The sequence below is a fragment of the Ictidomys tridecemlineatus genome, chromosome 11 (genome assembly GCF_052094955.1).
Source record: "Ictidomys tridecemlineatus isolate mIctTri1 chromosome 11, mIctTri1.hap1, whole genome shotgun sequence".
In the NCBI taxonomy this organism is placed as follows: Eukaryota; Metazoa; Chordata; class Mammalia; order Rodentia; family Sciuridae; genus Ictidomys; species Ictidomys tridecemlineatus.
The window spans coordinates 123,409,206-123,437,185 of record NC_135487.1 but is presented as its reverse complement, the minus strand read 5'-3'; the positions used below and the strand labels follow the sequence as shown (position 1 = coordinate 123,437,185).

The window sequence follows — 27,980 nt, the reverse complement described above, 5'->3', positions numbered from 1 at the left end:
AGGTTCTGTGGACAAGTGTGCAGCGTGGCTGAAAAGGGAGCATTAGTGCCTGGGGACTGCAAGGTAGCACTTTTGCAGGGGGAGGCAGGGGAGGTGGGCTACCTGGTCCTGAAAATTCCCTGTGACATTCCAGGTTTTGGGGTTGGGATCACTTGTGGAGGATAGGCCCTCCACGCTGCCATTACTGTCTGGGCAACTGGGAAATGTGTGACCTTGCATTTAGTTAAGTCTTGGGGACTCTGACTTATGCTTGGAGTGAGAATTGGCGCCAGGCTTCTGGCTTCCCCTTCCCCATGGTTGCAAACTCCTGCTTCTGTGGCTGAGGGTGAGCACACTCTTGACAGTTCCTAGTGACTCAGACCAATTGGGATAAGCATAAAAACCGGATGTGTGCTCAGGTTGGGGGGTGGGCAACTAGAAGGGAAGGTCACTGGATTCCTGGGCTCTAGTGCCCAGTCACCCCCAACCTGAACACAGGCAGGCGTGGTGCCCACAGAGCAGGCGCTGCTGATCCTCCTGGGAGGCTGGAAGCTCTGGTCCCCACCTGAGGAGGTGCTGTGGAGAAGAGCCCAGGTCGATTGGGAGGCTGGGCTCAGGTGGAACCAAGCCCCTCCCAGGAAGGCTCCTCCCCCCACCCCTGAGTAGGCGGGGAGCCGTCCCACAACCCCGCCCGCTCCTGGGAGGCAGGGGCAGGAGGATCCCGACCCAGGGACCCAGACCTGTCTGCCGGCTCGGTCCCAGCCAGCCGCCGCTGGGACCCATGGGGAACAGCCACTGCGTCCCTCAGACCCCCAGGAGGCTGCGGGCCTCCTTCTCCAGGAAACCCTCGCTGAAGGGAAATAGGTGAGAGGGGCGGCCTCGGCCACCCGGGAACACGGTCTCCCTCGACCCGACCGAAGGCCGAGCCCCAGACCCCCTTTCACTCGTCCCCAGAGAGGACGCCTCGAGGAAGCTGGCGGGCCTGTTCGGCTCCGAGGCTGGCCCCGACGGGGACGCCGCGGCAGACAAGATCTTCTACTACATCCCGGGGACGGTGAGCCGAGGGCGTGTCCGCCGGCGCGGCAGCTGCCCGTGGTGTCGGGGTGGCGAGGTCCCCATCTGTCGCCAGGCCTGGGGTCTGAGCGCAGCTCTGCGCTCTCTTCGGTGTCGTATGCCAGCGCGTGCGTCGCGGTTTTGCACAGCTAAGGGTCATCCCAGTCAGCTCAGGGGATTTAGATCCAAAGGGAGGTGAGGAAGTGGACACTGCCCCGCCCTGGGAAGCTCATCCGCCGAAAGTCTAGCCCAGAACGAAACCCAGACTGGGACTGAGTCAGTGGTGAGCCGCGCGCCTGGCCTGGGGCGGGGCTTCTCGGGGTAGGCGGCGCCCGCTTGGATCTCCAGCTCACCCGTGGAGCGCTCGCATCTCAGCTGCAGTTCTTTGGGTGATGTCGCTTGAGAAAGTAAAGGGTTTCAGGCGACAGAGAGCCAGCTGGTCACCTACTGCAGGCCTTAGTTTCTCCTTCAGGATCTCGCAGGAAGGTGCTCCCAGATATCCACTGCCCACTGCAATCCTACCTATGCTGGTGCCTCCTGCCCCAGCACAGAAAGGAAGTGACCACTAAGCACTTGTTGAGGCTACTTCTCCTGAAGGAACTGAGGGTGCCCCTGTGGGACGATGGACTGGCCGAGTAGAGGAGCCCTAGCCTCTTTCGCCAACAGCTGGCACTGGTTTGGGCAGAACCTAGACTGAAGCTCCCTCCTGTGGGACCCTGCCTGCGGATCTTATGCTGGAAGTGGGGGCAAGGACTCGGGTCCAGGCCTGAAGCAGCTGGCATGGGCTCCCAGAGCCTACCTTTCTCACTGTCCCACCAGGCTGGGACCCCGTGTCATCCCCTGTCCCCTGTCTAAGGTCTCAGGGTTCTTGCAGTCAGCTGCTGGCTTCAGAAACTAAGCTGCCTCAGAGAAGGGGCTACATCTCAGACCCTGACTCTCTCTGTTCAGCCCAGGATAGGCAGTGTGACCCTGGAGGGAGTCCCATGAGGCATAGTGTCCCTAGTGGCCCTCCCTTGGAAAAGGGTCAAGACCCCTTGAGCCTTGGGAGATAGGGGCCAGGGAGGGCCCTGGCCAGGCTTGGACAGCATCCATGCTTCCATCCCTACTGTAGTTCCTAGCTGTCCTTCCCGGGCCCCAAGGCTGACCTAGGCCACAGGACCAGTGGCGTAGCCCTTACCGATTCATGGCCTATTTTTTCCAGAGTGTCATCTGGAATCATTTCCCACACTGGGTGTGGGTGCAAAAGGCCCCTCCCAGAGGCAGAGAAGCTGGGGGAACTGTGATCTGTCTGTTCACATTCCTAGGCTTGCCCAAGGGGCAGCTTGACTTGGCCAGGACACAGCAGCCCTGCAGGTAACCCAAATGTGACTCCCAATAGAATTTGCCCCTAGGCTAGTAGGTCACAGTCCTCTCCAGTCCCTTAGCACCTGACTCCTATCTGACCCTGGCTCTGATATCAGAGCCCCCATTTGTAGAGAAGGAACGCCCTGCCAGGACTACCTAAGTGCTGTGTAGACATTGGCCCTTCTTCCTTCCCTTCAGCATAATGCATTGACACCCCCACCAGCACGTTCGTTCCAGGCCCTGGAGACTCAGCAGTGGCAGATAGACAGGACGACTAAGTAGAAATAGAGTAAGTCAACTGTGGTCAGGCAGCTAACTAGAACAGGAAAGGCTGGAATTTTAGAAGAGGGTGCAGCCAGGGAGAAGGTGAGAGCTGAGCAAAGTGGAGAGTCAGTGCTGAGTGGCCCCAGCCAAGGGAACAGCCTGATTCAGACATGTGCCTGATTTGAGAGAAAGAGAGGGAGAAAGAGTGGAGGGGCAGGTCGCAGAGAACCCTTAGTCATTGCCGTTTTTGTGTGAGAGACTGAGGCCCATGCTTGGTATGCTAGAGCAACTAGCACTTGAGCACCCAGAACTCATGTTGGTATCCAAGCAGGCTGCAGTGGGAATATTTACACCAAGGAAATTGGTGGATATTACAGATCAGGGCTTGGGTTTTTGCTTTTTTCTTTTCTTTTTTTTTTTTTTTGTCTGTTTTTGCTTATAGAATCAGGTATTAAACATTTACCAGTTTATTGTTAAAAGGCAGGGTTTTATGCACTACCTCACCCAGACACCCCCAAAACTCCTTTGAAAAGTCTGGGGAGATTGAACAAACAAAACAGAGCTGCAGAACCAGGAGGAGGTGAAGATAAGGGTTGACTCCACCGAGTCCCAACTTCTCTGTCACTGCTAGACCAGGTAGCATGGACTGGGGAGCTGTGTGTGTGTGTGCATGTTGTGTATTCTGCCACCATTCCATGTATACAGGCTGTGTGCATCTGCCTGTGTGTGTTGTGTGGCCTGGCATGGACAGGTCAGGCCTATGTGGGTGGCTGAGTAATGAGTTGGGGTTGCTGGCCCTATCTAGCCACTCCCCAAGCCCTACTCCCCTAGGACTTTCCAGGCCTGGAGAATCAGCCAGAGAACTTGGAGCAGCCCATCCTGAGTGTGTTCAAGAAGGGGCGGCGGAAGGTGCCCGTGAGGAACCTGGGCAAGGTGGTACACTATGCCAAGGTCCAGCTGCGGTTCCAGCACAGCCAGGTGGGGGCTGGGGGGCATGCTCAGGGACCCATACCCCACCATCCTGTCTGACCCAGTCCCTCATATGGGCATCTGCTCTCCCCAGGATACCAGTGACTGCTACCTGGAGCTGTTCCCTTCCCACCTCTACTTCCAGGCTCACAGTTCTGCAGGACTCACATTCCAGGTAAGGGGCCTGGGCAAGGGTGGGGGACAGGCCCCTGAGAGTTCCTGCAGCTGCTACTACCTGTTCTCTGTCAGGGGCTGCTGCCGCTGGTGGAGTTGAGCATCTGCCCCCTCGAGGAGACTGGAGAGCATGGCTTCCAGATCACAGGTATGTGAAGGACACTTCCAGATCACAGGTACGTGAAGGCCTTCTAGAAGGTGCCTCCCAGCCAGGGCCATGGATCAGTCTGCACAGATCCCTTGGAGAGGGGCCTGTGCTTGGACTCGGGGGCTCCAAGCTTGGGCCCACCTCAGCCCACACTGCTCCTCCACCCCCAGGCCCACTGCCCGCCCCACTCCTCGTTCTCTGCCCCAGTGAAGATGAGCTCCGCTGCTGGCTCTACCACTTGGAAAAGCAGATGGCCCTGGTGGGGGGACTGCGGCGCTGCCACTCTGCGCCCCCGCAGGTCAGTGTCAGGAACCTGCCAGCCCCTCCCCGCTCTTTCCCTGCCAGCCTACCCTGATGGCCTCCTCCACAGGGCCCCTCAGGGGATGAGCTCCCCTGGTCCCTGCAGCGCCGTCTGACCTGGCTGCGGAGGGCATCTGGGCGTGAATCTGTGGGCAGTGCCATCTGTGCCTCAAGGGTCAAGCTGCAGCACCTGCCTTCACAGGTGGAGGGGATGTGGGGCAGGTAGGGGGGGTGGGGCAGCCCCTGGTGCCCAGCCCCACCCATGCTGTCTTTTGACCCCTTGCAGGAGCAGTGGGATCGGCTCCTGGTCCTGTACCCCACATCCCTGGCCATCTTCTCTGAGGAACCAGATGGGATTGCCTTTAAGGTGGGCCCTCCACAGGGTGGACCTGCCCAGGGAGGCATGCTGTGTGGAGTGGGGGCGGCAACTCGGGGAGAACCTGTATGTCGAGGCCTGTTGGGACAGAGCACAGGGCTCCACCCATCTGGCTCACTGCCTGGTCAGTCTGGTCTCAGCTCTGAGGTGAAAGAGTTCCTCCCTGGAGCACCCTCCTCATCCTGAAGGGCCCTCAGCCACAGCCAGATCATCGCCCTTGGGCAGGTGGCATGAGGTGGGACCACTCCTGGGAGTCATTGGTATGTGCCCCTGCTGCCTGATGGGCATGTGCTTACATGCCAGTGAGCATGTCACTGTTGTACACTGAGGAGACACACAGGGGCTTCCCTGCCTGGGGGTCAATCCCCATCTGCTACGTGAGTTGGTGAGCAGACCTGGGTGATGATGTCCCCAGGACAGACTCTAGCTGCCCCACTCCCTCAGGGAACTGGCCTTGGTGCTGGACTGTCTGGGTGCCCAGCCCAGCTCTGGAAGACTGGGGGATGGGGCCAGGCAGGGACTGGGGCTGCTCCCAGGAAGGCCTAGGCCTCACTCACTGCCCACAGGGGGAGCTGCCACTCACTGCCATCCACATCGACCTGGAAGAGAAGCAGACCCGCTCATTCCTGATCTCAGGTCGGTTCTGACCCAGACTCTGCCCCTGCCTTGGGGCCGGGGGAAGGTGGGTGAGCCTGGTGGACAGCCCAGCTCTTTATGGGGACTCTGTGGGGTACCCTGTGCTGCCAGGCCCCACCTCATGGAGTCTGTGTACAGGCCGACTCATCCATACCATCCGGGTGCTGTGTGCCAGTCATGAAGATTACCGCCACTGGCTGCTCTGCCTCCAGAGGGTTTCCAGACAGGATGGGGGCCCCCTGCTGCTCAACCCTGAGAGCTTCCCAGGCCTGCAGGGGCCCACACAGGTGAGGGGCAGCAGCAGTACCTTGGCTCAGGCCCTGGGGATAGAGGGGTGGGTCCAGACATGGGTGGGTGGGGAGAGGGACTGGCCACCCAGCTCATCCCCTGACTGCCCAGGTCACAGGTGGTGTCCGAGGCTCACTTTCCTCTGATGGACGGACCAGCTGGGATTCAGGGTGCCCAGCGCCCCCCTCCAACCGCACCAGCCACTCCCTCCCTGAGTCCTCAGTGCCGTCCACTGCAGGCTGCCCTGCTCCTGCCCAGCCTGCACCTGTGAGTACGTGGGGGACTGGCTGAGGAAGAGGGGTAGGAAGCATGAGGCTTCTGTGTGCCTGGGAGACTGGTTCCCATGCCTCATCAACCTCAGCCTGGACCCTGGTTCCTGGGTTGGGGGGACTTAGACTGGAGGGAGTGCCATGGGGCCTCAGGACTGAGTGGGAAGGGCCAAGAGAACTTTCTGGAAGGTTTTGGTCCCCCACAGGGCCAGCCCAATTCTGAATCTGACTGTGCCAGCATTGGCCAACGGAGAGCAGATCTGAGGCGCAGCAGCCGGTCGAGGGGCCAGGCCCGAGGGGAGCTGCCTGGTCCTGCCGTACCACCACACTTGCATCTGGACCTGACCCAGGTGGCCCAGCCCTGCAGGGTGGCTTTCCCTCCTGCCCTGCCTCCCTGGCCTGATCTCTCAGCCTGGCTGGGCCTGCAGCTCCCAAGGCCTCTTTCATGCAGATAGAGGTTCTGCCTCTTCTAACTCCAGGACTGTCTCTTCCACACCTTTGTTCAGGTGGGCAGGCTGGGCCTGGAGTGTGGCCCAGAGGCCCCAGAGCAGCCCCTGGAGGCACCACACTCCCCGCTGTATGCTGATCCCTACACCCCACCTGCCACTTCCCATCGCAGGATCGCAGACATCAGGGGCCTGGATGAGGTCAGTGGCCTGCTGGTGACAGGGCTGAATGTGCCACAGCCTGAAGTCAGGGAGATGCCAAAACCTGAGGTTAGCTCAGGCTCTGACGGGAGGCTAAGGGGGTGCCTGGGGCAGGAATCCCTGTGCTCCCTGGTGGCCCTCCCCCAGGGCCTCACGTTACCCACATTCTCCTGGCAGTTCCTCAGTGCAGTACGAAGCTCACCTGCACCAGAGCCTTCCAGCCCATTCCCCTCGGTCCCTGTGTCTGTGCCTGTCTCTGACCCCTGCTCTGGACTCTCCAGCTCTCCTGGCCCCCCAGCTCCCCATTTGGTGTCCAGGAAAGGAGCCCTGCAGTCCCGGGCTTCTCGGAGACACCGGGGTTCCATCAAGAACCGGGGTCCACAGCCCCCAGATTCCCCTCAGCTTGTGAGTAGCAGCCCCCACTGTGGGAGGAGGGGTGATGAGGCCCAGTCCCTGGGCCCAGAGGGTGCTGGGCAGACCTAGAACTTGGAGGGAGCAGGAGAGAGAGAAACAGGAGAATGTGGGGCAAGCAGGGCCAGGAGACAACGATGGGAGGGCTGTGGCAGGTTCCAGGCTGATCTTTATGCTCCCTTCCCGGGGATCTGCCCTGCTCTCAGACTTGTGGTTTGGGGTTCCCAGGTCTCCCCTGCCAGGGAAGTGTCACCCAGCCCTCTGCCACCTCCCTCAGGTGAGTGGGGTTCCTGCCTCCCTGGGGGTAAGTACGAACCAGGATGTAGCTTCCTGCAGGCTGATGGGTCTCTGCCCTCCCTCCCAGATGGTGACAAGACTTCATCTTCCTCCCACCAGAAATGGCCACGGCTCCGAAGGCTTGAGGCAGAGGGGGGGCTCATCCAGTGGATCTGATGGCCCCTGGCCAGGGCTGCTTGTCAGAACCACATTTGTCTGGTTCTGACCCTGGAGAGGGATCTGCAGTCACCTAATCTTTTGACCCATGTCAAATCCCCAGCGTGGGTCTGACCCCAGCAAGTCCAAGGAGTGTCCAGGACCTGAGGGCAGATGGGTAGCAGCTGGAATAGCTAAGAATAGGCGCCTCATCCCTGGGGACACCCTGGCTGCGTGGCTGACCACAACCCAGCCAGGGTCTTCAGGGAGGTGCTGAACATCTGCAGATGCCATCTGCAGCTCTGCCCTCAGGGAGGGAACTTAACCTGGAAGTTGGGGGCCACATGGATGTGCAGGACAGAGGGCTAGGTCAGGTTGGCAGGGTCTGAGTGTGTGACGTTGGAGCATGAGGCTCCTCGGTCTCAAGGTGTGAACCAGCACAGGCATGAAGGTGTCCCTCAAAGTGGGCCGGGGTGGGGGTCAGTGCTGGGGTGTATGGATGGGGCTAGTCAGACACCGATGCCATGAACAAGGAAGAGAGAGGAGATTTTATTGGTGCTGTCTACCTGTGTCCTCCACCAAGGAACCAGGAATCTCCCAGCATCCTGAAGACCCTGTGCACACTGCCCTGGGCAGACCCCCTGCCACTGCTCTGCCACCTCCGGCCCCACTCACCTTCCCACCCCATCTCTGACTCTCTCAGCCTTGACCTCCACACCAGCTGACCCAGGGGAGCAGGGACAATTCCAAGCCAAGTCCTCATGGGTGAGGCCACCAGGTTCTGCCTGAATCCTCATCCAGGTCTCCTCCGAGGAGCCAAGGTCCTGCCCCACAGACTCCCCACCACAGGGGCCGCAGCAACCACTGGAGGTGTCTGGGCATCTGCCCAGGTCTGCCCACCACCACTACCTTGACCATGTCCTTGGGGGCTCAGGGTTCAAGAGGCTCTTGTGAGCAGGGCAGATGCCCTAGAACATGCCCGTAGCTCCTATGGCCCCTAGCATCCCTGTCCTGACTCCACCCAAACCAGCACTGCCTTGCCCCTCTCTGCCACTCCTAATTCCAGTATCTTCTCCTGCCACTTCCCCCCAACCTATAACCAGATGAAACACAATGCCCAGTTAAGTTAGATTTCAGATCATCAACAATAATTTCTTAGTGTAAATTTATCCCAAATATTGCATGTCTGAAATTCAAATTTAACTGGATGCCCTGTGCTTTTCATTTGCTAATTCAATACCCTATTAACTAGTTCCCTGCTCAGTCCCTACCCACCCAGAATTCCAAATTTCCTTCCTCCAAGGGGAGGGGAGCGGCCTCAGCCCCTGGCTGGGCCTCAGGTGGAGTCCAAGGGAGCCAGCCCCACAGACACTGGCTCCCTCCTGGACGCCCTGGAAGACAGGGGTCAGAGGGCAAGGAGGAGGGCAGCACCTCCTGGCACCATGCTTGTCTCCTGTCCTGCGTCTTCGTGGTCCAGGTCTGGCTGCTAGGAGGTGGGACTTGGGCTGCGGCTACAGCTGCGGCTGGGACTGCGCCCTCGCCTCACACGCCTGCGGAAGTAGCGGATGGCAGAGATGGTGCCAAGGTTGGCCAGCAAGACTGAAAGAGAAGCACAAGGTCTCCTGGTGCCGGCTCCTGCCAGTCATCCCCTTCTGGCCACATGACTCAGTCCTCAGAGGGCAGGACAAGGCCAGGGGGACAGAGCAATGGGGTGGAAGCCAGTTGGCAGGGGAGAAGCAGAGCTGGGGAGAACCTGTGCCTCCAGCGCACACCTCCTCCCTCGGTGCACACCTCCTCCCTAGGGCCCAGGTGAGGCTGAACAAGGAAGCCCCTCCTTCTGACTCCTAGGCACAAGCTCCCTCTGCCCCCAGAGCCCCACACCTGTTTTCCAAGCGTCCGGGGTATGTAGATCTGAGGTTCTCACAGCCCAGGTGGCAAAAGCCACAAACACCAGACACATGTCCTTCTGACTGAAGGGAGAGGAGGCCAGGGGACTGCAGAGCTCCCCTAGGAGAGAGAAGTACACCAGAGCTTGACTGCTGCACCCCGAGACACGCCTGCCAGGACACGTCCCCCCGACACATCTGCCCTGGGCACGCCTGCCAGGACACGTCCACCCTGGGACATGTGTACCTGCCTCACTCAGGCCCAAGTCAGAGCACCCCAGCACCCATCCTGTTAGAGGTGATTTAGAGATGGGCTTTCCCGGCATTTGGGCCTGGACTCAGGTCAGACCCCTGAATGGCCGTGGTGCCTGGCCTCAGCCGCCCCATGTGGACTCTGTCCTGGGATTCCTGGAGCTTGCCCTGACCTCCCCACAGGTTCCCAAGGCCCCCCCACCCAGAGGCTGGTGACCCAAGATCATGCTCCCTCCCCACCCCCATAGGCCTTCTGGCTGGGCTCCCTGGACAGTGTGTTCCCAGACCTGGATGGACTTAGGGCCTAAGCAGAACGCACCTGCCCGCCTGACCGCCAGGCTGAGTTGTTCCGCTGTGGCTGGGCTGGGCTCAGGCGAGATCCTGGGCCCCGCTTCCCCGGGGTGCTCTGAGGCCCGCAGCTGGAGAAGGGATGGCAGCACACCCCCAAACCCATCCTCCTCCAGGAAGTGTTCGTAGGCCTCAGGGATAGAAATGGGCACCGGGTCACCAGGGGGTGCCACTGGCACAGCCTCGACCCTCGGGAGCGGGGCTGCAGCTGGGGAACAGCACCCCCGATGCTGGGGCATCTGGCCCTGGAAATCCCGGAAGAAGAACTCGCATGTGTCCGGCCACTGGACTTCGCCTAGGGCCTGGCTGGCTCCCTCCTCTGCCACACTTTCGTCCTCCTCCTCAATGGTGTCACAAAAGAAGAACTCATAGGCCTCTGGGAGGGTTACTGCATAGCTGCTGCCCAGTCCAGGCCTCACCGAAGCAGAAGGGGCAGGGGGCGGCAGGTGCTTGAGGATCCGTGGCTGGGGGGGCCGGGGCCCAACTGCCACAGCGTTCCAGGCTGCAGACCCCTCATGGCCCCCCATTGCCATTCTGAGGGCTGAGGGCCGGGGTGTGACTGGAGAGGGTGGGCCCTCGGCCCCTGCTGACCTTGGCTTCTCCGGTCTGGGCACTGCCATAGAAAATCGTACCTTCTTCCTCTTGGGAGCCTGCATGGGGCCCTGCAGGGCCTCGCCCTCAGGGGGTCCTGGGGTCCCTTCAGAGGGCTGCTCTCTGGGCTTCTCTTGGGGTCCCCCAGGAGGAACCATCACCTCTGTCCCCACAGTGTCAGACCCTGCTTGGGGGACAGGGGCCCAGGAGGGCTCAGCAGCACTGGCTCTGGGGGCAGGTGTGGATACAGGTGCTTCAGACTGAGCCTTGGAAACAGAGTGCGGCAGAGCTGTGCACGGCAGGGCCACAGAGACAAGAGTAGGGGAATCCACCGCTGCTGCATGCAGGTCCACACACACTCTTGGTGTGGAGACAGGTGTAGATCCAGTCTGGACACGCTGAGGCTCAGAGGCAGATGTAGACATGGCCGTGTCAGGTTGAGGCTTGGAGGCAGGTGTAGATAAAGCCTCATCAGGTTGGAGTTTGGAGGCAGGTGTAGAAAAATCCATGTTGGGTAGACTTTCAGAGGGAGATGTAGATGAAGCCATGTTGGGTTGAGGCTTGCATGCAGGTGTAGACAAAGTCACATCAGACTGAGGTTTGGAGGCAGGCACAGACAAAGCCACATTGGGTTGAGACTCAGAGGCAGGCACAGACAGACCCACGTTGGGTGGAGGTGCAGAGGCAGGTGTAGATGAAGCCATGTCAGACTGAGATTTGGAGGCAGGTGTAGAGAAAGCCACATCAGGTTGAGGCTCAGAGTCAAGCACACACAGATTCGTGTTGGGTTGAATCTTGCAAGCAGGTATAGACAGACCCATGTCAATTTGAGGCTTGGAGGCAGGTGTAGACAGAGCCACATCTGGCTTAGCTGGGGAGACATTTGGGTGAGTTTCCTGAACAGATGTGGATACCGTGGGTAGCTCAGCTCTAGGAGTTATTCTGGTCTGGTCTGTACCTTGCTCAGTGACAGGCACAGGTGTACACAGACCCCAGCCTGGCCCTGGACTGGCAGCATGCTCAGGGGGACAAACACTCAGCTCCGGAGCACCTGCAGAGTCTGGCTCCAGTGTGTCCTGCTGGGCTCCTGCTGTCAGCTTTGCTGCCGCAGCCACAAACCCCTTGCCCTTGGACCCAGCCAGGCCAGTGCCCTCCTCAGGCCTGGTCTCAGTGGGCAGCAGGGAGCCCAGATGGGCAACAGCAGGGCCTGGGGCTCCTGAGCGCCCTCCCCCCTTTGCGCCCACAGTACGTCTCTTCTTGCGCCCAGGGCTCCGTGCTGGGGCTCCAGGGCTGTCGGGGGGTTTCTGGGAGGTGGGGCTGAAGCCAGGAGACTCGGGACTCCGAGGGGGCTCACCAGGGGGGCAGGGGGCCGGGCCCTGCAGGAGCCTCTGCATCTCCTTTCTGGAAGCTGCTGACCGTGGGAGGACTGAGCACTGACCGGGAGGGGCAGCACCTGAGCCAAGGGACAGAAGAGCTTCTGACTGTGCGGACGTGCCGGCTGCCTGCTGACCAGGTCCCAGAGCCAGGACAGGCTCACCCTGAGACCTTCTGACCAGCTGTCCTGTGGCCACGGCGTCCTCCTCTTCACAGCTCTGACAGCCCCTCCTCCTGGGAGCAAGCTGCCCAGTAAGAAGGGGTGGGGGCCCAGGGGGGCTGCTGCCACTGCTGTCCCCTTGGTCAATATCACTGGACAAGAGCTCATCTCCAGAGGCTAGGCCAGCCTGCAGGAGACCACACTCATCAGCAGTGGCAGAGAACTCAGCCCAGTCCTGGTCACTGAGCTGGACGCTGTACTGGAAGTTGTCCATCATGGGTCAACAGAGGTGCTGGAGAGGCAGCAGAACTTGGGGCTGGGTGGAGTCTTCACAGGTCCAGGCTCTGGGCACTAATCTGCTCACCTGGCTACCACCCCACCCACCCCAGGGGTGCCCCCCATCTCCTTGGTACACCATCTCCACCCTGAAAGAAAGCAAAAACCTTTCTTCTGAATTAAAAAAATCCTCGGCTCCCACTTGCCTGGTCTCCTAATCATCTCTAAATGGTAACCTTATCACAACACACTGCCACCTTCCTGCAATCAAACATGACCCTGGATTCGTGGGTAAACCAGCACTCGTGGCATTTGCCTGCCCCCTCCAGCAGCCCTGAGCCCTGCTCAGCAGCCTTCTGACCTCCTGACTGCCTCTGCTCCCTCAGAGCAGACTGCACCAGGACAACCCGCCGGGGATCAGGGCCCCCGGAGATGGTCAGCCCTGGGCGGTCCCAGCATGCTCTAGTTGGCAGCAGGTCATAGACTGGAGGCTGCAAGTGTCCAGGAGGTGACCAGCCTTGGGCAATGACCTTCACCAGCTTCGGCTGGGACAAGATTCCTCTGAGCTCACCAAGGTCAGAGCTGGCTCAGAGGTCAGCAGGAAAAGCTTGGGCTGGATGTCACAGAGCAGAGCTGCGTCCCTGATCCCCATGGCCCCTCACGTGACCCTCAGGATCTGCACCCCTGGCTGAGTTCACCTGAGCTGCTGAGAGCCAGCCTCTGCCTCCATGGGGCTGCTCTTAGGCTCTGGGTGAGACACGGCCAGACCCAGAGGGAAGGAGGTCACTGGCTGGGACAGTCCTGAGCCAACGCTGTCTGGAGACCAGACCTGCCCACTGACTCGAGCCCTCCTCTCCGCCTGGGGGCTGTCTGCTATGGGAGCCTTGGACAGGAGTGTGGGGCTGATCACCTCCTACCTGGTCTAGGCAGCCAGCCGGGCAGTGGAACTGGAGTTCACACCGCCCATTCCAGGGCAGCACGGTGCTCTGCTCTCCCTGCAGGCTCCACCCCTCCTGCCCAAAATACCTCATCCCTGGGCACACATGACCCGTGCCAGTCAGGGCTCAGGCCACAAATAGATGGCATTTGAGGAGCCTTCGGTTACGTGATGGACGTCGCCCTGGTGCAGATCCAGGCCCAGAGTTGGTGCCAGCAGAGGTCACAGCAGACTCTGGCCAGAGAATGCTGACCAGTGACCAGCCCTGCACAGGCCTCCCTTTCCCAGGCAGGAGGCTGCCTGCACCTCCATCTTGCCACGAGCCTCAGGCCCCCAGCGTGTCTCCCGCCCAGCTTTTCAGATGAGCCCTCACCCACCCAGGGCAGGATGTGCCTCCCTGGCCGACCTCCTGGGATCCCAGAGTCCCCCGAGGCACGGCTGAACCTGACGGTGGACTTGAGAGCAGGAGGGGGAATTCTTTGCTCTCTGTGGACGCCTCCCATCGTGGGCCTCAGAGAAGGTCCGGGAGGGCTGGGGGTACAAAGTGGTTTCATTCCTGACTCAACTCTTGTGGACAGACCCAGGGTGGGGTGGCCTTTTCCTCAGGAAGAGTCTGGCAGGGCGATACAGAATCTTTGCCAGCCCCTGAACACTTCCCTGAAACTCATCCGTTCTGAGAGGGGAATCAGGATGACCCTTATTCCTGAAGGTTATGAGGCACAGAGAGGGTGAGTCATGGGCACACAGCCACAAAGTCAGTGGCAGAGTTGGGTCACATGACCCTGTCCTTAACCCTGCTTCAGCTGCAGAGCAGGGGCACCCTCCAGGTCCTCGAGGGCAGGATTGGTGGCCCTTCTCAGACAGGCCCCGAGTCAGAGGACAAGAGGAAAAGCAGGGGAGTCATACGACATGCATCTGAACAGGACAGGGAGCAAGCTCATTCACAAGCAGCAGGTTCTGGGAGATGGAGCAGGAGTGCCCAGAGGAGCCCAAGGCCTCGGTGAGCCAAGAGGCTGCAGGGTCCGGCAGGAAGCTGACGGCAGGCCAGGTGGAGGGTTGGCTCTTGGATCTGAGTGTGTGTGCCTGCAGGAGGTGCTGGGAAGTGGGCGGCAAGGCAGACTTCTGCAGAAGGGTGTGGCACTGGACAGGCACACCTGGGTGGGCAGCCCACCTGCTTTATCCCTAATGTAGTGCGTACCCTTGCACTGAGAAGAGTGCCTTGGGGTGACAATCTATGCAACTAGCTACTTTTGACATTGGGGTAGTCAAGAGAAGGGCTGTGGTTAAAAATGGCTACAATTGGGTCTCTACATCCCAGCTGAAACTAAACACTATCTTCCGAAAATGGGCCTCAAACTTTCTGCCTCTCACCAGCTGCCTGGGGCAGGGCAGCCCAACCTGGCTGGAGCTGTGAGAGGAGCCCTACCCCACCACACTGCGAATCTGCTCCCCAGCTCCAGGCTGCTCATGGTTCAGGAGGCAGCCATGCCAGAAGGGGCTGCAGTGGAGCGCCCAGAGAGGGCTGGCCACGTGCACATCTGCCGTGTGGCTGTCTGCCTGTGGGTGAGGTGTCCCGGCTGGCGGCTGTGCAGGCATGACTGCTGTGAACATTCCGGAGCTTTTTCAGGAGCCCTGGGTGAGCTGTAGAAGGTTCTGCCCAGGGAGTCCCCAAGCAGTGTGCCGACACATCCCCCAATCACAGGGCCGGGGCTCTGTGGCCTCCTTTGGGCATCTGTCTCTGCCACGCCATCAAGTTACTGTGAGGGCCAAACTTCATCACTGCTGCTGTGCGGACGTGCTTTTGTGGTGCGCCCCTACCACTCTGTGCCTGTGTGGGTTTGCAGTGTCTCCTGTTCCACCTTCTTTGTGCTGGGTGCTGGGATGGAATCCAGGGCCGGCAATGTGGGGCAAACATCACTGAGCCACATCCTCAGCCCAATTAAGCATGACTTTTGATGAACAGAAGTTTTTAATGTAACATAGTACTTTTGCCAACAATTGTTGCTTAGTACTTTTTCATTGTTTTTTTTTAAAGTAATATCTTTATTTCATTTTCTTTAATGTGGTGCTGAGGTTTGAACCTAGTGCCTCACGTGTGCTAGGCCAGCGCTCAACCACTGAGCGGCAACCCCAGCTCCACTTGTTCATTTTTTAAAGAACTCTTTGCCTGCCCCCAAACCACAAGAATATTCTTGCTTTTACACAAATCTTCATCGCTTTATCTTCCACACTTGGATCTGCAGCTGCCTGGCACTGGTTTTCCTGGGCCACGGCATACTGTTTCATGTCCATATGGCCCTGGGGCCCAGTACCACGTCCTGCCGGGCAGGGCAGTGGCATCTGGTCACGTCTCAGAGGCACCACGTGTGTGTGAAGGAGCACACAACCAAGTCCCACACGGCCCACAGGGAGATGAAAAGACGGCAGGGATTTTGGGGCAGGAGATGGCAGGATCTATCACAGGCTTGGAGAGGGAACACAGGGCCCCAGGGAGGCAGGAGGCCGCTCCAGGCTGGGGAGGGGAGCTGTGGGAAGGGCTCGAGGAGGAGGGTTAGCAGGTTTGATGAGACAAACCTCATCCGTCAGGTGGAGCTGACCAGCCTTCAGAAGAAAGCCCTTCCTTCATTCCCATGCCCTGTGAACCTTCCTGGTGGTGGCCTGCCTCAGCACAGGGAGGAAGAATATGCCACGTTCACGACTCAGCTCTACTGTGGAGCCTCCATTACTGGCAGAGACAAGCACCTGGTCAGTGGGCCAAGTGATTGGGTGAAGAAGAGGTGGCCAGACCTATCCAAGCAGCTGAGGGAGTGGGTCAAGGAAGAGTGCTGTACCCCTCAATACCACTAGAGGGCATCAGGACTCCTCAGCGAAAAAGACAACCTTAAAGCCCCGCTGCCTGGGGTCCCTTGGTCCTGACCCCTGCCGTGCAGTTAGGAGAGGGATAAGATGGAGGTTCCTGGGGGATTGCCAAGCCCTTTCCTGAAACCATGTGGTCCCTTTCAAGCCCTTGAACTTGAGACAGCTCTCAAAAGCAAGAGCCAACTTTCAATGAGCCACTAAAGCATTCCATGCTGTCTTAAATACTCATTAAAGCTGGGTATAGTGGTGCGCGTCTGCAACCCAAGTGACTGGGGAGGCTGAGGCAGGAGGATCTCCAATTCAAAGCCAGCCTCAGCAACTTAGGCCCTAGCCATACCCCGTCTCGAAATTTAAAAAAATAAAAATAAATAAATTAAAAGAGGTTGGGGATGTGCCTCAGTGGTTAAGAACACTTAGGTTCAATCCCTGGCACTAAATAAATAGATAGATAGATAGATAGATAGATAGATAGATAGATAGATAGATAGATAGATAAATAAATAAGCTTGGTAAAGGGTGGGCTTCTTCCTGTTGTTTTGAAATAGTTTTACTGAGGCATAATCATGCATAATAAACTGTAAATATTTAAAGTGTACTATGTGCTAGGCTTTGACATATGAATATACTCAGAAATCATTGCCATAATCCAGAGATGACATCTCCTTTGCCCAAAGGTTCTTGTGCCCCTCTGTGATTCCTTCCTCCCTCCTAGGGAACCATCAGTCTGCTTTTCGTCACTACAAAGTGGCACATGTTTGTTCATACAGTAAAAAAAGAGAACAGTCTGCCTGACGTGGCTATACAGTATTATTTTGAGACTCACCCATACTACTGCATGTATCAAAATTAAAAAAATTAAAAAAATTTTTAGTTGTAGATGGACACAATATATTTGTTTTATTTATTTATTTTTTATGTGGTGCTGAGGATCAAACCCAGTGCCTCACACAAGTGAGGCAAGCGCTCAACCACTAAGCTACAACCCAAGCCCCATACCAAATTTTTTAAATGATAAATATTCTATTGTTGGATATATCACAATTTGCTACCACTAATTAATATGTTGGTGAACATTTGGGGTATTTATAAATGTTGGCTATTACTTATAAAGCTGTTTTGAAATGTGTGTGAAAGTTCGTGTATGAGTACAAGTTCTTGTTTCTTTGGGGTAAATACCTGGGCATGGATTGGCTAGGTCATGTAGTGGCTCTGTATTTATCTTTTTAAGAAACTGCCCAACTATTTCCAGTGTGTTTGCTTTTAGTTTTGTTTTGTTGCTTTGTTCTGTTTTATATATATGTATATTTTTTTCAAGTTATAAATGGACACAATACTTTCTTTATTTATGTGGTGCTGAGGATCGAACCCAGTGCCTGTCATGTGCCAGGTGAGTGAGTGCTCTGCCTCTGAGCCACCCCCACTGGCCATCCAGGATGGCTGTACAGTTCCACGGTCCCCCAGTGGTGATGGAATGTTCCAGATGCCCAGTCCGTGGCATGGCCAGTCTTGTCTGGTCATGCCAGCAGGTGTGCTGTGGTGTCTCCCTGAGGTTTAATTTGCCTTCCATGTGACATCCTGTGTGCTTTCCTGGATGTATCTGCCATTCATACGTCTTCTTTGGTGAAATAACTGACCAAATCTAATTTTCTTATTTAGGTTGTTTTTTTTATGATTCAGCTTGAGGATTCATGCACTCTGTCTATCAGTGTATGTCCACATATGGAATCAGCTGTCACTGACCAAACACCTGAGAACCAACTGAGAAGGAGGAAAGGCTTCTTCAGAGACCTTGGTCCACGGCTGCTGGGGCCCACTGCTTTGGGCCCTGGGAAGGAGCAAGTGCTGGAGGAGGTCTTCACCTCACGGCGGCCAGGAAGGAGAGACAGAGCAAAGGGCCGGTGCCAGCAGACCCTCCTCCCCTGGGCCCTACCTCCTGCAGGCCTCACCAGGTCCCATCAGTACCGCAGGCCTTTAGCAATGGGCCTGGGGGAGACCGTCACGGTCTAAAGGGCAGCACCCTGCGTGTGACTTGCGTGTGTTTCTCCCAGGCTGAGGCTTAGGTTTTCATTTTCAACAGTGTCTCTTGGAAAGCAAGCGCGTGTGTGTGTGTGTGTGTGTGTGTGCGCGTGCGTGCGTGCGTGCACACCAGCCCAAAACCCAAGCTTGCTGGGCAAGTGCTCTGCCTTGAGTTACATTCCCCAGCCTTCAAATTTTTACTTTTGATAAAGCCAGTTATTCAGCCTTTTTTTTCCCCATGCACTGTTCTGGTTTTGTATCTAAATTTTCTCCAGAAAGTTCTGTAGTTGGACTTTGCACTGAGGGCTGTGTTCTGCTTGGGTTGACCTGTGGTGGCATGAAGTAGGGTTAACTGGTTCACACATGCACATCCAGTTGTCCCTGAGTCTCTCCCTGAAGAGACTTTCCTTTCCCACAGAAGGGTCTTTCCACCTCTGTCCAATGTCAGCTGACCACATGGTACACGGGTCAGTTTCCACCCCTGTCCAATGTCAGCTGACCACATGGTACACGGGTCAGTTTCCACCTCTGTCCATGTCAGCTGAACATATGTGTATAAGGGTCAGTTTCTGCTTCAAGTACTGTGAAGAGGTGACTGTCTTCTCTTTTGCATTGTTCCCACAAGAAATCTGCTGTCACCCGTGGTTTTATTATTCCTCCTGAATGTGCCTGTTTTCTCTAGTTGCACTTTTCTTTCTCTTGGTTGCTTTTGGTCGGGGGAGGTTCAAAGCTTTATTGGTACGTCATACAGTTCCTCCACTTACACTTGACTCTCTGGTCCGAGTTGTGCAGCTCCATCAGGATGGGTTCTGCAGGGGTCCCCCCCACCGGCAGCTCCAGCCAAGCACAGAGTCACCTTCCATCATCAGCAAACTGGAAGGGTCATGTAAATGGGCGAGCACCGGGTGGCCTTCGGGTCCAGTGCTCTTTCCTTGGCACATTCTCAGGCTCACCCAGCCTGCAGGGTGCCAGTGTCTCACTTTCTTATTGTCACATACTGTTTTATGGCAAGGACAGACCATATCCTGTGTCTGGGATGCTCCTCCCCTGGGCCTGGAATCTCCACGGTGCATCTCCTCCCCAGGCTGAGCTGGAGGCAGTTGCTCATGCTCAACCAGACGATGCCCAGGTGAGTCTCCATTTACTTTCAATTCTTCCTGGTCCACCTCAAGGAAAAAGCCTGGCCTGACCCTGGGCTGGATGGGAGAGCCGAGGCCAGGGCTCCACTGAACCTGGGGCCTTGAGAGGTCACGGGAAGGGATCGAGAATCGAGGGTGCACCCTTCGCTGTCACTTGGTCTCTGAGGTCCCAGAGCCACCCTTCCTGCTTCCACGAGTCCTCATGGACAGATCATAGCATCCCAGAGCCCTGATTCTGATGGACGCTGCAACCGTGGGAGTCAGGATGAATTGCCTAAGAGCACTTCTGGCCTATGACAGAGACAATGCCAGGAGATGCTCAAGAAGCCAGCAAGGGAAGAAAATGACCCGAAGGGACTGCCAAAAGCAGTTGGCTCAGAGACAATAATAGGCACCGGGAAAAGCAAGGACTTCTCGGAAGCAAAATGAGAAGGTGTCAGGACCCAGGAAGAAGAATGTGAGTATCTGGAGCCACAGGTGGCGGGAAAGGAAGCATCTCGTGGTACATGGAGAGATCAGCTACCCGGAGGAAGAAGACGGACTCTCTTCAGGGATGTGACCTGCCTGTGATGAGAGGCAAAATGGGGTGACCTTTTCTATGGTCATGGGCATGGATCTGAACTCCTGACCTTCAGGTGTATAAGCAAGTTAAAGAAAGAGTTCATAACACTGAAGATTTAAGCATCATTTCTTCTTACTATCTGCTATGTATTCTTTGGAATTTTTCTTGCTATGTGCCCAGCAATCTGTTAGATATTAGAGTTTGTTGAGCAAAACATCTATCTAATGTATATATCTGTGTGTATCCATGTGCCTATTCTCAAAACCAAATATTGTTAGATATTCTCTGTATTGAACAGCACTACCTTGCCTTTGTTCCTGGTGGGACTAGCAAAGATGTAGGCTTTTTTTTTTAATTTTTAATATTTATTTTTTAGTTATCGGCGGACACAACATCGTTGTTTGTATGTGGTGCTGAAGATCGAACCCGGGCCACACGCATGACAGACGAGCGTGCTACCGCTTGAGCCACATCCCCAGCCCAGATGTAGGCATTTAATCAGAATTTTTTCTCTGCATTTACACACACACAAACAGAGTACCACATGGGCATCTCGTATCTTCTTGGCCCCACTGCTAAGTTGTCTGTCTGGACAAGTACCCCTCAGTCTGTTTCCTGTTCGACATGTGCTTCCTGCTGCAAACTTCCATCCCTCATTTATCCTGCATCTGTCATGAACAATCGGTAAACATCTGCCCCCATGTGGACATGGCACTGGGCTGTGTGGATGACTGTTGGAGCAGGGGAAGCTTTGCCAGCTAAAGGCAAGATCTCCTGTGGCCACAGGAGGCCCTTGACAGCGAGGCGCACCCTCTTCCTGGGAGTGTCCTACCCTGACCTTCTCCTACCTGTCCACACATGCCTCAGGCCCTTGACTCACAGTAGGGCCAGGCAGGTGAGCCTGAAGCCACCAGGTGGGTGCTGAGACCAGGCAGGATGTCAGCAACATCTCTGAGGTGACCATGGAGGTGGTGTTTTTTTTTTAATATATTTTTTGTTGTTGTCAATGGATCTTGTATTTATTTTTTTATTTGTATGCAATGTTGAGGATCGAACTCAGGGCATCACACATACCAGGCAGGTGCTCTACCACGGAGCCACACCCCAGCCCTGGACATTTGTTTTAATGCTTCTGTCACTGTGGCCCCCGTATCCCACTTGGACAAGACAGTGTGGTCACGTGTGTCTGTGCAGAAGGGTGGCAGGACCACCTGAGAGGTTGTCTGCCTAGGGTAGGAGGCACAGTAATCACAGCAACTGATATCTGTGCACACAAGTCATAGGTTCACATTCACCTGGGGCCTGTGAGTCCTCACCTGCCCTGATCCAGGGTGCCCCTTCGGTTACAGCCAGACAGGACCCCCAAGGCTGGCAGGGGCACGGCCACCAGGGCGCCAGGCTGTTCAGGCACTTGGGGAATCTGTGCCAGGTGAGAGTAGGCGGTAGCACCAGCTGAGTTCTGCACATCACAGTGGCCACAGTGGCTGCTCCTCCTTCACTCCCAGCAACCTCTTCCTCACTCCCATGGCCTCTGGAATCCCTTGGGCACGTTTTCTAACCCCTGGGGTCTGTACTGCTAATGCTACTTGCATGTATTCAGTAAATTACATAGAATTTATCAATATTGTTACTTATTGCTGCATAACAAAAATTTAGCAGCTTGGGGCTGGGGTTGTGGCTCAGTGGTAGAGCACTTGCCCAGCACGTGTGAGGCCCTGGGTTCCATCCTCAGCACCACATAAAAATAAATAAATAAAATAAAGGCCCAACTACACTAAAAAAAAAAATAAATATTTAAAAAATTAGCAGCTCCATGCAACAAATGCTATGGTCTCACAGCTTCTGTGCACAGGAGTTCATGCTGAGGTGCTGGCACAGGGCTTGTCACGGTCAAGGTCCCATCAAGGGATCCATGTCTAAACCCACTGTCATTGCTATTGGCAGGAGGCCACTGCTGCCCAGTGCCCCTCCATCTATTCTGTTGCTCTCTCCATGGAAAGGGCAGCTGGCTCCCCCAGAGCAGACAGGAAGGAGCCTGCAGCCTTGCCTTGAATGACAGCCCGTCCCCTCTCCAGGGCCCCACTGTCGCAGAGGCCAACCTTGGTGCCATGGGATGTGGCCCATGGAGGAGACTATTGGAGGTGCCCAGGAGGCTGCCAGGCCAGGGCCCCGGTTTCCTTGATGTAGCCCAGGGGTTCCAGGGAGCAGAGGGAGAGCATCCAGGCACAGGTAGGACTGCAGGAAACGGACAGCCTTGGAGCAGAGATGCTAGGTGAGGGGAGGAGGGGGAGGGGGAACAGTGGGCCTCGCCTCTCATTAGCCAGGAATCCAAGCAGCCCCAGCCCGGACCCTGCCCCAATTCTCCAGTGCATGGAGTTCAATGGGCCTGGCCACTAACTTTTGTCACCATAGGGATAAGTTCTTCTCCAGATTTCAAAGACCTATAATCTGTTGTCATTCATTGTTCAGTCCCCAAGCCACAGGAGAGGACCCAGCTAGACCCACCACCCAGGCAGGTAGCCTGCCGACAGGGCACATGAACTGAGCACTTATTGACCCTTGGTCCAGTCCAGGCTCGGGGTTGGAAGGGGGGCTGTTGGAGATGAACTGGGAGGGCCATGACCAGTGCCCCTCCACCCAGAAAAGGGGGCTCCATCTGTTATTCAGCAGGAAGCCTCTGCAAGACAAGAGCCAAGACATGAACAGCTGGGGGAGGGGGAGGGACAAGGAAAGACCCAAGGGTCTCTTCAGAAACAGGAAATATATAAAAGGGTAGGGAGGAAAGGAAGAGGCCCCCTGAGAGTGGGAACACCCTGCATTTGGGGGCGCTGCTCCCACGATGAGGGCAGCCCTGCAGAAAAGCACCTGATGAGGGTCTACATGGCCTCAGCCCACACAGTGGTGGTAGGAAACAGGGTCAAGCAGTGTCCTGGCTAGTGTGTAGAAAGGCTGAGACTCAGATGCAGGGGACTCACTGCTCCTGAGCCCCAGCCACTCTCAGTTGCGAAGAAGGGGGGCAGCCTGGGAGACCCAGAACCACCCCTTTAGTGTCCCCTGCTGGGGACCCAGCTTTAGCCCAGGCTATGCTTCCTAGGACCTATTGACTCAAGAGAGACCCCAACTCCCATTCTGCACACTGTTTACACCAATTGACTAGCTCAGCGTGGGCTGAGGTTGAGCCCACTGTTTTGAGCAGGTGCTAAGTTTGAAAGGACACAGGTGTGGCTGGCGGGAGAACAGTCCCACTGGACCCAGACAGCTGAAGAAGCCTGCAGCAGGGGAGTGGTCTGAGGTACATAGAGAGTGGGGGGAAAATTGGGGAGTTCAAGGAATAGAGATCAGGAAGGTCTGCCCATCTGAGAGTAAGGGTCCTGTGGAGCCAGAGTAGTCCCCCGAGGGCTAAGTGGTCCCCACCACAGAGATGCCTTTGGCAACAGTGCCCATAACAGATCCAGGAATCAAGAAGTAAGGGGCAGGGGTGGATGATGCTGCTGCTTCTGGGGAGAGGGGGCATCTGAAGCCCAACCTCACAGGTGGCCTCCTGGTTGGTCTCCTCTTTTTGGCCACCCAGGCAGAGAGTCCCACTTCCCTGCAGGGTGTCTGGAACCCAACTCTGAGCAAGTGGCCTCCCCTACCCACGCACCAGTCTCAGTTCCCAGCAGGAGCCCTACCCTCCCTGAACATCTCCCCTCCTCCAGTCACCCCTCTGCAGATCCCTCCAACCCTCCTGCCAAGGGCAGCCTCCACCTTCTCCTTCCACCCAGATCTAAAGGGAGCAGGGTCCCTGCATGTACGTACACCCCAGGGTACAGCAGCTGGCCCACATGGTGACCTGCTGTTCAGGGGCACTGCCCCAGCCCCGGGAGCCCAGGGAGGCAGGGAGGCAGAGAGTAGGGTGACTGTCTTGGTAGAGACTTGGAGGCTTCTACCAGGTTCCATGGTCCTGCCCAGGAGGACCCAGGCAAACCCGTGGGAAGAGGTGAGATAAGCCTGTGGTAGAGGGACTCACCTCCCTGATGGCCCATCCAGGCAGGTGCCAGGAAAGTGCCTGATGAATTCGGCCACACTGGGAAGCGGGTCTGGGTACACCTTGCACAGGGCTCTGGAAGACTCCCTGCAGTCAAGCACCTGGAGCCCAGCCTCCAGCAGCAGCTCTGAGGGTAGCAGGACTGTGGCTGCAGGGGTGCACAGGGTGCGTGCCCAGTGTGGCCTGGCATTTCTGCCTGGTGACCTGAGTTGCCTCCAAAGGCAGGGGCTCAGGATTCATAGAAGGAATGTCTCCTGAGTCCAGATTACCATCTGCCAGGCTCTCCCAGACAGTCCTCACCCCAGCGAAGGACAACTCCCGGGGAACAATGGCATGAAAAGGCGGATCTCTACCTCCCAGGGTCCGGGAGAAGTTGGGATAAGTACCCTTAAAGAAAACTTGCCCAGTGATGCCGTGCGACCGCCTTCCAGTACTGAGATCCATTCCGGGAAGCCTTCCTGCCTGCGCCCCCTGGGCACGCTTCCCATTCCCACCCCAGCGTCGCCGAGCGGGTGGCCCGCCCGACCGCGGACCAAAGCAATCCCCACGCTCCAGAGGCAGGGGCGGCCCCATAGCAGGCCCCGGCTGCGGGGCGGGCCGTTAGAGGACCCAGTCTACGAAAGGGCTGGGTCTGCGAGCAGACGGGGCCTCGGAAAAGAGGCACCCACCGGCGCGTCTGCCCGGAGCCGGCGGCCGAGCCGCCAGAAGACCACCAACTTGGGCGCTCTGCGGGCCTGAACCAGGCTGTTCACAGAGACCACAAAACCACCCCAAGCCTCTGGAAATAAATACTCTCTGCTACAGTCTTGGCCAAGGCCGCGGCCCTAGGACCCGCTGCAGTTCACTGTAGCCACGGCCTCCAGGGTCCGTTCCGGCCTGGAGACCCCATCCTGGGGGCGGCAGGAGGCGCCAGGGTCAGCCTAGGTGGCAGGAGCGGCGCGAACGCGGCCCCTGGGCGCAGCAGGGGAAAGGGGCCGTCGAACGAGCGCCGCAGCGGGCGGCCAGCGTAGACCTCGGACTCCGGTTCGTCTGCAGCGGCGGGCAGCGAGGCAGAGCGGCGCGAAGACCCCAGCTGGAGCAGGCAGGCTGCCAGGTGGCCGAGTAAGCGGGAGCGAACTTCGGCTGGGACACCCTCGCAGCCAGCCAGGAAGCGGGTCACCTCGGCCAGGCACTCGTTGAAGCCTGCACGGTACTTGCCCAGGACAGCGGGGTCCGAGCTGAGTGCGGCTGCGGGAGCAGCAGAGACCAGCTGTCGTGTCTAGGGCGGTGGCCCGGTGCGCCTCCCGCCCCCTAGCCGCTGCCACCCGCGCCTCACCTGTCACCTGAAAGCGACGCAGGTTTTGCAGATGTATCCCCGTCATCTCCAGGATGTCGGCCTTCTCCAGCTTCGAATGACGGGAGCTCTGGGGGCCGGGACAGGGTGGTGGTCTGTAACTCAGCCACGTCCCATTCTGCTAGCCTCAGTCCTTGGACTCCCCCTTCTCGGCCCCGACTTACATCCTTCCTGACCGCGTCCAGGATGAGGGTCTGGAGCTGAGCAAGGCTCTGGTTGATGCGCGCTCGGCGCCGCTTCTCCAGGATGGGCTTGGAGGACTGCGGGTCGGGCAGCGGCTGAGTCCCGCGTTCGGCCGCCCCTCCCCCAGCCGAACCCCCCACGCCTGGCGGGAACCCACCTTCCGCTGCTCGGCCGCGCTGCGGGGTTTATCTGGGGTCGGGCTGGCGCTGGCCTGCGCTCCGGCCAGCGGCGAGGCGCTCGGCTTCTCGGGGGTGTCTGCCGGCATCCTGCAGCCGCGCTCTGGTGCCGGGCAGAACGTTTGCGCCCCCTGGCGGGTTCCGGCCAAAAGCCCGCGAACCGGGACCGTGGCCGGCTCTATAAGGCCGCACCGCCGCGGGGCCTGCGAACCCGGCCGGGCGTCCTTTCCCACACTAGCGTTGGCCAATGGGCAAAGCGCCTCTCCAGCTCAGCTCCGCGGGCGTGCGACCCCGCCTCCCCAGCTGTCACTCACCCGCTGCGGCGCCTGCTCCGCCAGCCCCGACAGTGGGACCGCGACGCCGCGCTCTGGCCGGTTCCCGGCGCGAGCCAGGAGGGGTGCTCGGGCTGTAGGCTCACCTACCCGCCGCGTGGAAGCCGGAGGGCACGGGGGATGCGGTCCGTCGCGGCGGTGCAGTAAGTCTGAAAGGAAATTTCACAAGCCCCTCTAGGAGTGGGGAGCCCGAGCTCCGCAACTCCTCAGTCTCCAAATTCGTTCAGGCTGCACGTGTGCAGCATGTCGTGCAGGCCTGGGCCTCTAGGGACGTGAACCCAGCTTTGCTGGGACGAAAGAACCAACGCCAGCCACTGGGCTGGAAAGAGGTGACTGGCTGAGCTCGGCAGGCAGTTGGTGGCATTGGGTGACACCAGAGGGCAATCTGATGTGGGCAGACTGGCAGTGTCACAGGGTGATGACCCAAGCCAGGTAGAAGGATGTAATGGTGATGTGCCTTTCTTCTGAGGGCAATTGTTAAAAAGTTTCTGTCTGTGGCTTGCTGTTGTTCTCATTTTGAATCACACCCTGGGCCCTGCTTTTCTGTTGAGCACTCAGGGTCCCCGGCATACATGGCCTGACGGACGTCCTGCATCCATGGTGGAGGGTTCCTGAGATCCTGGAGCCCCGAGGGCTGGAGACCCTCCTGGTGCTCCCAGTCCAGTGGAGGAGGCCTACCACACACCAACAAAAAGCCAACCCACTTTTGGAGAGACAGAAAGGAGGGGTAGGCTGTGGTGGAGAAGCCTCTGTCTCCTCTGGGTGGTCCTGAAGCCTACAGGATGGATCCTTCATGGGAAGGAAGCTCTGCAAGGTCCAGGTGGAGGGATTGATATCCCCAGAATCCTAAGGGCCACGGGGGCCAAGAGAAGACTGGAAATATAGCCAGGGCCAGCAGGGTCCTGGGGGCTTCTGGCCCAGGGGGAGGTCTGGAGAGCCAGTCCTGGGGGCCCATCTGAAGCTGCCCCCCGAGGTCAACCCTGGTCTGGCCCTAGTCCAGAGGAAGCACAGCCCCTGGCTTCACCTTGGGGAAACCCTCTGGAACCCCAGCACGGAGCAGATAGTCCTCCTGTTCTCAAGGGGCACTGAGGTGGGGTGGGGGAGAGTCTGCCCGTAACCCCTGAAGTCTACATGGGGTGCACCCTCTGCTTGGCTGTCAATCTGGAAGGTACCCCCAGTGTCCACAGCATCCCCTTCTCCTGCAGGGAATCTCCTCTGAGGGCCTGGGCCTGTCCCTGCGTTCTGGGCCTCACCTGGGGAAGAGAGAAATCAGGCACACCAGGGACCCAGAGTGAAGCGGAAGCCTGAGAGCAAGGTTCTCCCTGGTCTCGGAGTTCCCTACCTCTCCCCACAAGGTTCCTGCCCTTTGAACCTTTGGTTTCTCTTTTTACCCTAGAGTCCTTGGGAAAGACAAATGAGATCTTATCCCCAAAATACACGGAGGGTGCTCAGCACGCAGTGAGCACTAGATTCTCACCAGCCGCAGCCCTGTTCCTTCCCCAGGTCTGGCCACCCAGCTGAACGGAGAGGACACTGCCTGTTCTCACCTCTGCTCTGCCTGAGTGCCCCCTCCTGCTGAAGAAAGCCCCCCGAGGACTGAGGGGGCCTGTGCAGACAGTCGCTAGCGAGAGTGCATGAGCACCAGCTTTGTCACAGGCTGGGCCTGCTGTCCAGCTGCATCTCTCTGAGACTCTTCCCTTGTCCCTCTACTGTCCCTTCATTGCCTCTTGAATATGAACTTGACCTCTAAAGGATCTTCCTGGGGGCGTTGGGCCTCCACTGTGAGTAGGAAGGGAGGGTCCTGGGCTGCACAGGGTCATGGTGCTGATGCCCTTGTGTGGCAGACTGGGTTTTCCAAAAGGGGCACTGACCTCCTGCTCCATAACCTTGTGATGTGTCCCGGTGAGGACAGGGGCCTGGCAAGACATGACTTCTCAGGCTGAGGGGGTTTTCTAATATATAATTTTTAGTTGTTGATGTTTAGTTCCTTATTTTATTTGTTTATAGAGAGTCCTGAGAATCAAACCCAGTGCCTCACACATGCTGGGCCAGCACTCTACCACTGAGCCACAACCCCAGCCCCTAAGGCTTAATTTTAAAAGTGCTGTACACACCCACCTTGCTGCCTTGGGACATTTGCTGTCGAGACCTGGCCCCATGCTATGAGGAAGCCTTCCCTGGCCTGTGTGTGTGGCAGCTGGCACCCGGCCAGGGTCTGATGATACAACAACAGCAAAAA

At 57.6% G+C, this 27,980-nt stretch overlaps 3 protein-coding genes across 7 annotated transcripts; 1 reads left to right on the top strand and 2 right to left on the bottom strand.

The window, feature by feature from the left end:
- Positions 1-46: 46 nt before the first annotated feature.
- Plekhn1 (pleckstrin homology domain containing N1) lies at positions 47-12,378 on the top strand. Of its 3 annotated transcripts, XM_021735924.3 has the most exons (16): positions 47-843; positions 934-1,033; positions 3,472-3,618; positions 3,704-3,784; positions 3,859-3,931; positions 4,102-4,229; positions 4,302-4,433; positions 4,518-4,598; positions 5,174-5,243; positions 5,382-5,530; positions 5,643-5,798; positions 6,007-6,150; positions 6,307-6,516; positions 6,625-6,852; positions 7,087-7,135; positions 7,223-12,378. In XM_021735924.3, exons 1-16 carry the CDS (start codon positions 761-763, stop codon positions 7,309-7,311), a joined length of 1,920 nt encoding a protein of 639 aa, XP_021591599.1. In that variant the 5' UTR covers positions 47-760; the 3' UTR covers positions 7,312-12,378. The 3 variants fall into 3 exon arrangements, with proteins under 3 accessions (XP_021591599.1, XP_077883398.1, XP_021591598.1); XM_078027272.1 differs by having other exon boundaries at positions 4,524-4,598; positions 6,307-6,447; positions 7,087-12,378; XM_021735923.3 differs by having other exon boundaries at positions 6,307-6,447; positions 7,087-12,378.
- Perm1 (PPARGC1 and ESRR induced regulator, muscle 1) lies at positions 7,824-12,178 on the bottom strand. Its single transcript, XM_005339274.4, has 3 exons — positions 9,748-12,178; positions 9,172-9,297; positions 7,824-8,889 (listed from the first exon to the last, which is right to left on the bottom strand). The coding sequence occupies exons 1-3, from the start codon at positions 12,176-12,178 to the stop codon at positions 8,777-8,779; spliced, it is 2,670 nt and encodes an 889-aa protein (XP_005339331.2). The 3' UTR covers positions 7,824-8,776.
- A 930-nt stretch (positions 12,379-13,308) lies between the features above and the next one.
- On the bottom strand, positions 13,309-27,974 carry Hes4 (hes family bHLH transcription factor 4). 3 transcript variants are annotated; one of them, XM_040287730.2, is made up of 4 exons: positions 25,391-27,974; positions 25,215-25,310; positions 25,033-25,120; positions 13,309-24,944 (listed from the first exon to the last, which is right to left on the bottom strand). In XM_040287730.2, exons 1-4 carry the CDS (start codon positions 25,496-25,498, stop codon positions 24,559-24,561), a joined length of 678 nt encoding a protein of 225 aa, XP_040143664.2. In that variant the 5' UTR covers positions 25,499-27,974; the 3' UTR covers positions 13,309-24,558. The 3 variants fall into 3 exon arrangements, with proteins under 3 accessions (XP_040143664.2, XP_077883399.1, XP_077883400.1); XM_078027273.1 differs by having other exon boundaries at positions 25,033-25,310; XM_078027274.1 differs by having other exon boundaries at positions 13,309-25,120.
- Positions 27,975-27,980: the final 6 nt, after the last annotated feature.

What these genes read in the sequence shown, in the direction of transcription:
- Plekhn1 (XM_021735923.3), top strand. Translation starts at nt 761, where the DNA reads ATGGGGAACAGCCACTGCGTCCCTCAGACCCCCAGGAGGCTGCGGGCC. An exon ending in TGCGGTTCCAGCACAGCCAG is followed by an intron (nt 3,619 to 3,703) that starts GTGGGGGCTGGG and finishes TGCTCTCCCCAG; the next exon opens with GATACCAGTGACTGCTACCT. An exon ending in GCCTGCAGGGGCCCACACAG is followed by an intron (nt 5,531 to 5,642) that starts GTGAGGGGCAGC and finishes CTGACTGCCCAG; the next exon opens with GTCACAGGTGGTGTCCGAGG.
- Perm1 (XM_005339274.4), bottom strand. Translation starts at nt 12,178, where the DNA reads ATGATGGACAACTTCCAGTACAGCGTCCAGCTCAGTGACCAGGACTGG. An exon ending in CCTGGCGGTCAGGCGGGCAG is followed by an intron (nt 9,298 to 9,747) that starts GTGCGTTCTGCT and finishes TCTCTCTCCTAG; the next exon opens with GGGAGCTCTGCAGTCCCCTG. An exon ending in CCCGGACGCTTGGAAAACAG is followed by an intron (nt 8,890 to 9,171) that starts GTGTGGGGCTCT and finishes CTTCTCTTTCAG; the next exon opens with TCTTGCTGGCCAACCTTGGC.
- Hes4 (XM_078027273.1), bottom strand. Translation starts at nt 25,498, where the DNA reads ATGCCGGCAGACACCCCCGAGAAGCCGAGCGCCTCGCCGCTGGCCGGA. An exon ending in GCGCGGCCGAGCAGCGGAAG is followed by an intron (nt 25,311 to 25,390) that starts GTGGGTTCCCGC and finishes CCCGACCCGCAG; the next exon opens with TCCTCCAAGCCCATCCTGGA. An exon ending in GCGTCGCTTTCAGGTGACAG is followed by an intron (nt 24,945 to 25,032) that starts GTGAGGCGCGGG and finishes CTGCTCCCGCAG; the next exon opens with CCGCACTCAGCTCGGACCCC.